The 13,758-nt window shown below is 37.0% G+C and overlaps 1 protein-coding gene across 4 annotated transcripts in view; it reads right to left on the bottom strand.

Annotated features, from left to right (window-relative positions):
* Positions 1-13,758, bottom strand: part of dmxl2 (Dmx like 2) — a 68,384-nt gene that overhangs the window by 32,321 nt on the left and 22,305 nt on the right. For all 4 annotated transcript variants that reach the window (XM_008118492.3, XM_008118494.3, XM_008118493.3 and 1 more), the window contains exons 7-17: positions 11,225-11,403; positions 10,689-10,878; positions 9,393-9,567; positions 8,548-8,775; positions 7,804-8,081; positions 6,252-6,945; positions 5,178-5,299; positions 4,286-4,375; positions 2,037-2,154; positions 1,558-1,677; positions 182-409 (exon numbers count right to left, since the gene is read on the bottom strand). In XM_008118492.3, coding sequence (XP_008116699.2) covers positions 182-409; positions 1,558-1,677; positions 2,037-2,154; positions 4,286-4,375; positions 5,178-5,299; positions 6,252-6,945; positions 7,804-8,081; positions 8,548-8,775; positions 9,393-9,567; positions 10,689-10,878; positions 11,225-11,403 — 2,422 coding nt within the window. The remainder of the gene's footprint in view (positions 1-181; positions 410-1,557; positions 1,678-2,036; positions 2,155-4,285; positions 4,376-5,177; positions 5,300-6,251; positions 6,946-7,803; positions 8,082-8,547; positions 8,776-9,392; positions 9,568-10,688; positions 10,879-11,224; positions 11,404-13,758) is intronic.

The following is a 13,758-nucleotide window of genomic DNA, read 5'->3' as shown; positions in this document are numbered from 1 at the left end:
CTTCATCCCTTGAATTCTCATGATGTCTGAATGTAGCCTATATAAGTTACTCATGGTGCTTTCAGAGCCTGAACGAATTAATCAGATATTTTCCAACTTGCTATGATTTGTCTGGATGGCCATATGAAATGACAGAGAATGCAACAGCTAAGCATCAACTAAGTTCACAATATGGTTTTACCTGCAGAAGGAGTGGCTCGGACAACTTCTACACCAACTGGAAGATTCAAAGGGTAGCTATACACAAGTTTGGAGCTCAAAATAAGTTTGCTGGCTGTCTGAAGATTGGCAACAGATGAAGAACGTGGCATGGGAGTTGTGCCGGGTGAGGTATCTGGGGATGAATCGGCAGCCGGTTGCCCAGGTATACTCAGCTGGTTGCCCGATGTAGGAATCTCAGTCGGTTTTGCTTTAAAAGATTGCAGGGAACAACTAGCATTGGTATTCAACAAAGATGGATTTCTTTATCTTTCACTAAGCACACACAACTAAAAAAATAGCTAAAATATGCAATGTAATTTTAGTAATATTTAGCCTTCCTTACTTGTGATTTTGAATGTGTCAGTGAACTTACTTGATAAACATTTCAGTGCAATCCTATCTATATCTAGTTAGAAGTACATCTACTGTATTTCTCTATATTATTCCCATTCTGAAGCTACAACTCTGTATAAACAATAATTAAATCTCAGTGAAAATGATGGCCAGGATCACACCGAAAATTAACTACCGTATGTATGCCTCCATATTGGACTGTCTATAACAAATTTGAAGCAGCTTTAACCCTAGCAAGAGGAATATGCCATCAAAATATGACACCACTATTGGATATGCACAGTGTTCCCTCACTTATCACTGGGGTTAGGTTCCAGGACCACCTGTAATAAATGAAAATCCGCGAAGTAGGGACACTATATTTATTTTAATATTTATACATTATTTTAGTAGTTATACACTATTTTAAGTCTTTATCAACCAATCGTGTGTTGATAAATCGCCTCCTTCTCCCATTGCCGCTTGGGCTCCTTTTCTCTCCCTTTGGCTTCTCCTTCCTCCCTTCCTTAGGCTGTACATTGTAATTTTTTATGATTTATAATAGTCTTTTAGAGTTTACTGAAAAACCGCAAAACAGCAAATCCGCAAAAAGTGAACCGCAACATAGTGAGGGAACACTGCAATCCATTAGCACTTCGACTTTATGTGTTCATAAATTTAATATAAGCAAATGCTTCAAAGCCCAGAAGTTTGGAATCTAAATACACTAACTACACGAACTACAAATACTACATGCAAATAGAGCTGGCACCTCTATCTCCTAAATTTTAGGTTCCAGGAAAAAGTCCATCCTGTGCTCTGGTGCTTTTAATTATTCATATGTTCTAAGGATTCTCCCGATGTTTGGAAATTGTTACTTTTTGACTCTATTTTATTTATTTTCTAAGTTGTACTGACAGATTTCTGTAGAAGAGTAAACTGGAAATGCTTTAAATAAACAAAATACATAAAATACTATCCTTGTGGTAAAAATGTATCTACATCTAGAAAAGTTACACTTACCCATACATGCTTGAACAGATTTTAAATGCAGGTGCCACATGTGAAGTATTGAGCAGCCATTGGTGTCTTTTTCAATAACAACTAGATAAAACTTTTCAGAGAAGGGTGGTGGTCTATAGCCTGTTCAGAAATCAAATAAAGAACAAACCTGATATTTCAATTTTAAAAAATGCCAGTGGCATTTACAAGAACCTGACCATATAATAAGGCACTGCCAAATTCTGATGCATTTAAAAATGCTAACTCATTAAATAAATTATTCATGGTACAATTAGTTTGTTAAGCTTGGATATACACAAATCTCATGCACCTTTGCTTCCTTTTTGTTCTATCCTTTGTCCAAGTGGGGATGTGATCCAGGAAACCATAGCTAACCAGGCAATGAAAACTAAGAGCAAACAAACAATGTATGATACCGGAGCTATAGCCTAAATTTGGCTACTTGGTTATTCAAAACCGATGAACTGTTTCAACTTTACCTTTCGATGGCTGGAAAAATATCTCTGCTTCCTTTTGCTCTGCATCTTCCTTATGTGGTTTGTACCCCAATATGAAGTCCTCTTGGAAGACATGAAGCAGCTGTGTGTTGGAGCCACACTAGAAACCACATTAGAAAGAAATTAGCACAATTACACACAATAAACATTCAAGGCATAATCAAGGTGGCCAATTGAAACATTCATACTTGTTAGGGGTGTCTATGCCCCCTAACAAATATGGAAGGTTGACTGTAGTCTCAAGGAAAAGCTTAGCACAGATGAAAGGCCGAAATGTTCCAGACTCATCACAGTCTTCAAAATGGCAAAGGCAACATGGTTTAGTTCAACATTAGAAAAAGACTTAAAACAGAGTCTTATATATCCGAGAGTGAACCCGATGTGTGTATTTTTAAAATCAGTTGCTAAAACCTACGCAACAGCTTGCTACAGAAGTAGACAGTGAATAAAGCTCTCTTTAATTTAATTACAAAGGAACTACTCAGTTGATTAATTTACCACAGGAGGGAACAAAATTATGCTAATTCCTCGAGGAGTCAGGCAACTTACATAATGCATAAGGGACTTCTTTTCAGAGGACTTCATTTTCATTTTTTTAAAGCAAAACATTGCTTAGTTTTGCATATCAAAAAAGCCTATTGCTTGCAAGGCTGCGGCATAGGCACTAAAATCCTTGAAGGATTCCAAAATAACTCTTCCTCACCCTGTTATGAATATGAATTGCAATCACGTTATTTAGATCAATAATATTGACCTATAGATAAGTCAAACTTGTTTTTTTGGGTGGATGTTTTGACTATATTTTCCAGACATATATATGAGTATATACAGTAGATATGGAAAAGGAAGTGTGAAAGGGAAGTTTTAATTCTTACCAATTTGGACATTTCCCCATCAGAAATAAAGGCAGAGCTCAATTCCATGTGTATTTTTAATAGAAATATATTGTAATGTGTATATATAATGTTTATAGTGTTTATGTGTTTTAATGATGCTGTAACTCACCTCGAGCCATGAGGAGAGGCGGGTAGCAAATAATAATAATAATAATAAAAATCAGAAACTCCTCAAAACACAACAGACAAAAAACCAGTACAAGAAAACTGCACTACAAACTAGAGCTGACAGCTGGCACAACAAAACACTGCATGGAAAGTTCCTTGACAAAATTGAAGGAAAAGGAGAAGCTGATAAGGAGAAGACCTGGCTCTGGCTCACGAATGGGACCCTGAAGAAGGAGACAGAAGGCCTGATCCTTGCAGCCCAGGAGCAAGCCATCGGAACAAAGGCAATTAAGGCCAAGATTGAAAAATCAGCTGATGACCCAAAATGCAGACTGTGCAAGGAAGCTGACGAAACCATTGATCATATCCTCAGCTGCTGTAAGAAAATTGCACAGACTAACTACAAACAGAGGCACAACTGTGTGGCCCAAATGATCCATTGGAACTTATGCCTCAAGTACCACCTCCCAGCAGCAAAGAACTGGTGGGATCACAAACCAGCAAAGGTCGTGGAAAATGAACACGCAAAGATACTGTGGGACTTCCGAATCCAGACTGACAAAGTTCTGGAACACAACACACCAGACATCACAATTGTGAAAAAGAACAAGGTTTGGATAATTGATGTTGCCATCCCAGGTGACAGTCGCATTGATGAAAAAAAACAGGAAAAATTCAGCCGCTATCAGGACCTCAAGATTGAACTTCAAAGACTCTGGCAGAAACCAGTGCAGGTGGTCCCGGTGGTGATGGGCACACTGGGTGCCGTGCCAAAAGATCTCAGCCGGCATTTGGAAACAATAGACATTGACAAAATTACGATCTGCCAACTGCAAAAGGCCACCCTGCTGGGATCTGCACGCATCATCCGAAAATACATCACACAGTCCTAGACACTTGGGAAGTGTTCGACTTGTGGTTTTGTGAAACTAAATCCAGCATATCTATCTTGTTTGCTGTGTCATACAACGTCGTTGTGTCAATAATAATAATAATAATAATTATTATTATTATTTAGTCCCCCCCCGCTTGTCCCAAGTGCCCCATCTCTAAAATGTTTCACCACCACTAAATGTTTTGCCATCATTGACCTAACCTATTTCCATAAACTTACAGTGAATAAACATTAGTATATGCATTTCTCTGTGTATTAAACTACCAAATCTGTTCCTTATTATCATTAATTAATAAACAAAAATCAATCCTAATAATGGGTAATTATCATACCTGGTCTGTTATGGCATCTAGTTCAATAATGCATCCAGGTCGAGCTGTCGATTGCTGGCTCACAATGTTAAAAACTTCCCCAATGAGTTTCTAAAAAGGAAAGGAAATGTTAACCGATGGTCTGCATTTTAGGTTACATCATCAAGCTGATGCTCAACTACGACCATTGTTTTCCAGCACCTCAAGATTATATTAAAGAATATTTCAATAATATTTGCACCTTGCCTTTCTGAATTCTTTTCCTTAATTGCAATATTTCATGCTTTCTCCTTCTGAGTCAAATCCAACTTTAGACATATGTATTTGCTCTAAATATTGATTTTTTAAAAATGACTAAGATTTTGCTCTTTTGCTTAATCATTTATTATATTTCTTAATAAAAGGTAAAGGTAAAGGTTTTCCCCTGACATTGAGTCTATTCGTGTCCGACTCTGGGGATTGGTGCTCATCTCCATTTCTAAGCCGAAGAGCTGGCATTGTCTGTAGACACCTCCAAGGCCATTTTTAATAGCTATGTTTTAATTCCAATGTTTGCATTACCAGGTCTGTAACTTCGTAAGAAAATTAGCTAAACCAAAATTAACACTAATGCTACATTTTATTATACAAAAACAGTTTTCCCTGAAGGTAAAATACGCAAGAAAATTTGCGTTTTCAATTTATTGTACATGTGTTTTCTTAGATTGGTGGGACGTGGAAGGAGATACTTAATAAGGTACAGCAAACCACTAACAAGGCAAAAATATTTAACTTTACAGTAGTTCTCTAGGCTTGCACTTAAATATTCCACTCTCCATATTGGCATAAATAAAGATAGCATTTTGATCTAAGTTAGTTTCTGTCAATATCTTTTGGTTGTTTATATTCAGAAATCATAAACCATGAGACATACCGAGGATCCAGGATCACTAAGTTCATCCAAAAGCTTCCGTGCATCCACCACTGCTTGGTATAACCTTAGGTTTTTCCCATCTGATGCTACAAAGCAAGCACTAGCAGAATTGCAGTATGTGCCTAATTTAAAAACAAAAGCCAATGCAGCATTTAATGTGAGCCATATGCTTGAAGAATTATTGCTGGAAAGACATGAAGTGCCATTGGGTGACAAATTACACAGCTTGACAACAAAAACATTGTTTCTTGGTGTCTTGGTTTTTAGACCTGTTTCTGGGATTATTTGGGGTGCTGATTCAGAAAATTGCACTGGATAGACCACATCAGCTCTACCTTTTTAGATATGGTTTTCTATGGGTGACTGATAGATGGCATATGTCCTATATCTCGAAGAGCTGACAGAGGAAAACTAGTGCAATTTTTGGAACCAGCAAGTCAATGATACCCAGAAACAGGTCTGACATTTGAGGCAGCAAACTATGTGTTGCTCAATGTTATTCCTATAGTCTCAAAATTTATAGCTGAGTTCAAAATAAGATTATTTCATGGTTACGCATTTGTAACCATGGACAAAAGAGTAGAAGCTCAACATCCCAAGCCTTTATTCTGACAGTATGTAGTTCAAAAACATTTAGAAATAACCTTTATCTTGAAGGACCCATTTAGAGTCGGAACAGAAATACAGTAGTCTCGCTTATCCAAGCCTCGCTTATCCAAGCCTCTGGATTATCCAAGCCATTTTTGTAGTCAATGTTTTCAATATATCGTGATATTTTGGTGCTAAATTCGTACTGAACTACTTTTTCTGTCAAATTTGTTGTATAACATGATGTTTTGGTAATTAATTTGTAAAATCATAACCTAATTTGTTGTTTAATAGGCTTTTCCTTAATCCCTCCTTATTATCCAAGATATTCACTTATCCAAGTTTCTGCTGGCCTGTTTAGCTTGGATAAGTGAGACTCTACTGCATTGAAGAATCTCCTCAAGACATCTAATTTCTTTAAAAGTAAAAACATGTAGAGAGGTACGGCAAAGGAAGAACACCTAAGATGTTCCCAGCGGCACTTACCAAGGCAATAGCTAGGAATAAGGGTTGGGAGCCAGGCCACATTAGAGAAAGCTGAGGTATGGAGAGAATTAATGCGAGCCAGTTCCGATACTCCTCCGGTGTACGACAAAGGTCCAATGGGATCCACGCGCCATAAAATCAGTTCGCTATAGATAGCATTGGGATCGTGGAATGTACGCGTTGCAGCATTTCTAAGTTGCTGCCTGGAAGAAGCTTTCAAATGCCTCATGGGGTCCATCATTTTATTTAACCCATCTGAATCCCACGGCTGGCTGGATTCAGGGGTTAGGAGGGCGTTGTGATGGGAAGATGTTAATAGAAGTGGCAGCACTGAGTGGCAGGCAAGATCATTCAGATGAAACCGGTGCCCGCAATACCGAAACTTGTGAGTTACAGTGTGCACAGTCGTAAAAGCCGACTTATCCGCAAAGGAAACCGCCCACTGGTTCAGGGAGCCGTCTATGTGTTTGGAAACCATCATGACTGTAGGGATAGTAATGTTCACATTTGAACTGTCCTGGGAACAACTGGGTCTCCATCCGGAGAGGCTGTCAGAAAAGCTACTCCTCTTTTGCAGTGGTGCATTGCTGACTCCTTTTGTGGAGGTAGTGCAGGCATACATCATGATGTTTTTACTAAGGGAGCTTGCATCACCTGAAGGGAATGCAACTGGTATCTGAGAAGAAAATGTAACCTAGAAAAGAGGAAAGGAGATATCGAAAATATGTCAAAAAATACTGTTGAATCTATAGCCCATTGCAATGATATGAGAATTCATCTTAACTAAGGAAGTACTGGGGCCTGATTTTATGTTTAAGCATGCACAGGCTACTTGTTGTTATAGGGTCATAGTTTGGCCTCAGCCATACTTCATGCACCTTTCAGAATCAATTGAAAAAAGAAGAAAAGGGAGTTAACAGAAAAAGAGAAAAGGAGTAAGAGAGAAAGAGAGAGGAAGGAAGAAATAGAGGAAGAGAGAGAAATATTGAGGGAAGTGACAGAATAATAGAATTGGAAGAGACCACAAGGGCCATACATGCCATGTAGGAATAATAATAATAATAATAATAATAATAATAATAATAATAATAATAATAATAATAATAATAAAATATATTATTTTGTCAATAGACATTGACAAAATTACGATCTGCCAACTGCAAAAGGCCACCTTGCTGGGATCTGCGTGCATCATCCGAAAATACATCACACAGTCCTAGACACTTGGGAAGTGTTCGACTTGTGATTTTGTGATATGAAATCCAGCATATCTATCTTGTTTGCTGTGTCATAATAAAATAATACTAATAATCTTTGTTTATATCCCAAATGTGTATATGTGTGTGAATGTTGAGCAAAATGCAAAAACCCCTTTGTTTGTATGCCCAATGTAGTTACATAGAGTCTGTATTGCTCTGTGGTATAGTCTATCACAATGTGAATGAAATAAACTAACATTTTAAATGTTTTTTGATGCTTAAAAAGTATTTATGACAAAGGTAGCTGAATATATAACAAACAATTTAATCCAAACTCTTTATATAACCTATACCTGAACTTGTCGAAAGATCCCTGGGTTGTACTCATCCAAATACTTCACATGCCACACTAAAAAGGTACCATCTACTGGATGAATGGTGAAGAGCATGTCTGGATTCTTGTTCCATTCTTTAAGCAGCCACTCAATTTTCCGATCCAACAAGACAGTAGGGAGTGGCATGCGTGAGGCAGCTGGTGAAACGATCTTGGGGCTCCCTTCTCTTTCCCCATCTTCATGTTCTGATGAACCTGTTCCAGTTCCAGTCTCAGACTCTCTATCTAGAGACAATTCTGAAATTAAAGGGAACATACAAGAAATTATGCATTCCTCCCAACTATGTTTCCACCTTAAGCACAGGATAAAACCGATCGATCATGGATAAGTCTAGGAATTTTAGTTAACACATCGGCCTAAAAAACTGGCCCCAAATCTTGCACCCAACTTATATATGAAGCCAACTTATATTAATGAGTATATAAGTAATTATGGTTACTTATCAATACATTAATAGTAAATCTATTGAGAAAAGCTATGGTTCCTAAAATACATACTGTATTACAAGAAATCTCAAACATAATTGCTATTGTTTATTTTTTATTGTTTAGATATTTTAATTCAAAAATTAATTTTAAAAATTACTTATTATTATTATGTTTATTTATACCTCGCTTTTTCTCTCCACAAGGAGACTCAAAGCGGTCCTGATCCCAAATATCCAGCTGTACCCACAAAAGAAAGGAAGTGCACATTGCTAACCATGATCAAGCTTCATAAGTAAACCTCTCTCTCTCTCTTCTTCCTTCTCTGTATCAAAATACTCATCCACCTTTTCCATCTGTTGATCGGTAAGTTCTCGAAGATGTTGCATAAATATTTCAGTTGAGGACGTAAAGTGGAATTCTTTGTTATTAAGCCAATGAACCAAGAAGCCATCATTTCCGTCTTCTAAATTAAAAGCTGTCTTAACCAAAGCAGCTGGAATGTCTGAGGGGGGAAATGATTTTTTCAGAAATAATAAATATATACATGATTGATCTTGAACAAGATACTTAAGACATGAGGGATGGTAGGCTTAGATAAAATAATTTAGAAAGAGGGATGTCAGAAAGGATAACTATAACATAGCCAAAAATCTGCTCTATCTAGTACTAGCAACAAGATGTAGGCCTTTGTATAAAAAGGATAAAATAAAACAGGATTTTAAAAATATCTATTTTGAGTCCTTCAAAAAAAGTTAATATCTTCTGTGTGGTGAAGAGATAACCCAAAGTGGATTACTTCTCTGCATCAATCAGAGAATGAACTTTCAAATAAGTATAACTGAAGATTAAAGCTGTACAGATTTCATACTATAAGTAAGGAGAGCAGACACATCTTCCCTGACTAACCAAAGACGAGCATCAGCTACTTTTATTCAATATTTTAATTAAAATGCTCAATAATAAAAACACACAGAATAATGTGCATTTTGATAAGATTGTTTCAGAGAAAATCTGCACATTAATATAAATGGTGCGTATCAGTTCAACTCATAATGAAACACACAACATTTTTAGTACAAATGGTAATTTGGTTTCGGAGGAACAAATTGCTTATTTCACCTGTGTTGGGGTTAATGCTTGCTGCTATATGGAAATGACAGAGAGCATTTGCGTGATGAGAAATATGTCGCTGCACCTCATGTGTTCCCAGCTGATCAGGTAAATCTTCAGTGTGAGTTATAAGCACTGAAGATCTTCGCTGACCTTTCCTCAGGTTTTTTAAATGGTGGATTGTCTGAAGCAGTTGAGAGAGGAAGAGAGGACATTTTTAAAGCACAAATGAAAAGTAGTTTGTCTTTTATAATGAAAACGAACTTATGCAAAACACATTTTTTAAAAAAAACGTGGGGCCAAGCTAATATTTGTCAACAATATTTGTTATTTCCTTTCCTAGTCAAATAAATATTTTAAACATTGCTTCACATCGTGACTGAAAGAGATGAGTGGGGGAGAGAGAAATACATGCGTATAGAAAGAGACACAGAAAGAGACCTGATAGGAATTATGTGGCCCTTGAAATATTATTGGACTACAACTCCCAACTTCTCACATCATTGGCTACCAAAATGTACAAGTGTCATATTTTTCCTTTCTCTGTTTTATGGTAATCTTTGTGTTCAATGCTAGCTCAATGACAGAGAAAAATAGTTGTGATTAACTGGCAAAATCAATGGGAAAGGAGTGAAGGCCATATAATAATTTATGACAGACCTGCTTCTAATTTACAGAGAGACTGTTCTGATCCTAAGGCAGCCTTTCCTGATCCCAAAGCATCATTTTCCAAAGTGTAGTCATAGTAATGAGTTAGATTGTGTTTGTGTGGACTTGCCTTCAAGCCACCTGTCGACTAATAATAATAATAATAATAATAATAATAATAATAATAACAAATTTATTTTTGTATCCCGCCTCCATCTCCTCGAAGGGACTCGGGGTGGCTAACCTGGGGCCAAGCCCAAACAATTACAATAAAACATCATTAAAGACAAACAAGGCACACGACAGCTTCCAATAAAATGCCTATATAATAACAAAGTAAAACAAAACATAGTAACAATAGCATAATAAAATAAATACATAAATAATAAAATACAATAAATAAAATAAAATAATGGCAAGACTCCATGAATTTCTTAAGGTTTTCTTAGACAAGGTACTCTCAGAAGTGGTTTTGCCAGTTCCTTCCTCTGAAATATAGCCTACAACCCTACCCAAGTACTAACCAAAGCAGATCCCAGTCAGTTTCCAAGGCCAGACAGAATCAAGTGCCTTTAGGGTACTTAGGCCACTCCCTCAAAAACTGAGTTACAGAAATCAAAATGAGGCTTTGGCGTCAACTTATTCATTTCACTATACCTCTAAAGCATGTTGAATGTTATCTTTGTGCCGCCCAGAATGAGAGAAGCTGCTGCTGCTGCTAATGCTGGATGTGCTAGTTTCACAGATCTGCTCTCCCAGAAGAGTATCTTCAGGTAATAATGTCTCTGCCCACAGTCGGCAAATGCCATCATGGCATGAAGTAAGTAGCACATTGCAGACAGAACCCCTAAAGAGAAATACAAGGATTACTATTTGGCACTTAATGCAACTGGAGAAAAGCAGAATAACGCAATTTATATCAGGATAAGTAACAACAAACTGAGCCTGCAGCCACATATTAGAATATCATAAAAAATATTTCTAAAGAAGGAAGCACTCCAAATCAAGGTTCTGGGAGTCAGTCCTTGCAAGTTAGTCACTCAATTATTTCTGTAGTATTTTTCTACAAAGTAAGCTACATTTTCATGCAACAGACCCCCCCCCCCCAAATATATTGCAAAGTGGCAATATATGTTATGTTTTTCATTTTGAAATATATTTCACTCCTTGGGGCTGTTTTCAACACATCTAACCTGGGCATAAACTTGCTCATTTTTCTCCATGAAAATCCTGTCACTGCTCGAGGATGTGCCAGGTACACAAATGCAAAATGGACAGGAGTGGAGCTTTTCCTTGGCTCATCGATATCTTGAGGGAGAAGAGAAGACTTCCAGCCAGTCATTGCATACCAGACTTTTAAGAGACAGTCATCCTAGACAAATCAACAAAGAGTGAGTTGGCAGGTAAAATAATACTTCTCACCGGTGCTACTTCCTGAATCAAAATTCCCAACATTCTTCAACATTGCTAGGAATCTTCAAGGAAAGTTGAGGGAGAACAATGCAACCCGTTCAGGTTCGATTTGGGGCTTGGTATATTTTATGATGAAGAGTGCTTAAATGACTTACTGCTTATGTCTATATGTTTTAGTCAAAAAGTCAAACTTAAAACTTGTGTCCATGTGACTATTGTATCATAACTCATATATGCGTCTGTCCTGGAAGACCCTAAAAGAAGCACCAACCTTATTTGTTTACTTGGTGCTCCTCTGAGGGAAAATTCCAAAGAGCCACTACTACTACCATCCTTTTCCTACCCAGGCCCCTTCTACACTGCCATATAAAATCCAGGATTATATGGCAGTCTAGCCTCAGCTAATCCAATTGAAATCAGATAATGTGGATTTTAAAAAGGTCAGAAGTGGGGACAATAGAGGTGAATTGTGCTTCTTTTTGGTTCTTCCAGAATTGATTAATCTCTTACTTTTCACCATTCTGCCTGGAGCATGGGATGGTTCCTTTTTGGACAAAGATTAATACTGTATTTTAAACTTTTATATTAAAAAATGTATGATTCTATTCTCTGAGTACAACGGGAGTGCCGGCTAGAGAAAAAAAAAAACAACTTTAGTCAATGGGTACAAACATGGTGTCAGTTCCTTGAACACTTTGAGGGGTGGAAACCTTTCCAGTTCCCATGCCAGACAGTTTAATAAGCACTGTGCTATCTATTTCTCAAATCTGACAGCTCTCCTTTAATACCTTGCAATGCACAGCAATATCATTTGCTGAACTCATCCCTGAACTCAACCAAAGGTCAAGAAGCAATCACACAGCCTAAACTGGAAACATGGCTGGGTTATGAAGTTGGGATAATAAATTATTAGATGAGATTAGAAAGATAGTGCATCATTTATAGCTAACAGATACTACATTTTTTTAAAAAAAGAAAGGATAATGATTTCTGAAGAGGATCACAATGAAAATAAAGCTAACTACAAAATGTACGTTTCAAACACACTAAAAATTGCAATCATGAACGTAAAGCTAATTGAGTTCTATGCAGTAACTGAAATGGAAACCTTCCTGCCAAAGAGAGAAAATGGCTTCTAAGACCATCTGCTTCAGCTATTTAGTCACAGAACTCTGGCTCTACACACGAACATGGATAACAGATGGAGATCAATGAAAAAAGATTCTTTGAATATCTTCCTTTAGGGCAGTTAATAGTAGAAACAAGTCAGGTCAAATTTAATATTAAGGGAAGATTACAAGTGGAAATAACAATATGTGCAGTCACAGTTAAAAGGGATCAATTTTAGCTCATAAATCTGTTTTTTTTAGGAGAGCAACAAGCCAAAGATCCTGATTTTGACATAATGCTAAAAAAATTACGGGAAGAGGTCTCTCCTGATTTGTTTAGCTCCTTCTCTTGGAAAACACAACAAAACAATTGCAATTAGGCAGCAGGCAACATGACTGCTTGTTCCCAGTAATTCTGGATGCACTTCATTATCTCAGACGGATATTCCATCTCCAGATTTCAATCTCCTTAGGCACATCTCCTCAAAGCAGAAACCTTAAAGTTTCTCAGCAATGGAAATACCAGTCACAAAAATGCAATTTATTAAAAAGTTAAACAGCTGCCTCAAAATAATGTTGGGTTTTAAAACTGAGAATTTACATGGCTATTGAATGCTTAAGGGCTTTTAAACATACGACCTTAAGAAAACTCTGAAATATAGGTCAATGTTATTATCACTTGGACTTGAGTTGAGAATAGGACTGTGAGAGAAGCTTGGTAAGACTCCCTTATGTGTTGCTGGAAACTCTGACATTTGAATTGACCACAGCAAATAATTGGGCTAGATGGCAGAATAACTTGGTATTAAGTATATTTCTATGCTGTTTCCTTCCTTCTCTAAAAAAAGACAGCAATCCCTAAAAGGAAAGAAGGGGGCAGGGATGGAGAGAGAGAGGAAAAAAATGCTAAATGGGCTGAAACATATGGCCAAAGGCTTTCTGTGTCTTCACTAGCTCAGATGTAATTTTTAAGGTTAATCACAAACAATTCAATTTACTGAGTTAATAATAGCATTACTTACTATTTTTAGTATTAATACAGACAACGGCCTACAATGTCAACTTCTCTGTCTCTCTTCTTTTCTCCCCCCCCCCCTTTCTTATACACACACAGCTTATTAATTCTGTTCTGGAAAGTGTTATTAGCCACAGAATTTTGTTAAACATAATATTATTTCCTTTAAAGGCAGTAGTCTTTGGAACAA

This window comes from Anolis carolinensis, unplaced genomic scaffold (genome assembly GCF_035594765.1).
Source record: "Anolis carolinensis isolate JA03-04 unplaced genomic scaffold, rAnoCar3.1.pri scaffold_11, whole genome shotgun sequence".
Classification (NCBI taxonomy): domain Eukaryota; kingdom Metazoa; phylum Chordata; class Lepidosauria; order Squamata; family Dactyloidae; genus Anolis; species Anolis carolinensis.
Note: the sequence above shows the minus strand (reverse complement) of the source record. Positions and strands in the feature narration are given on the sequence as shown.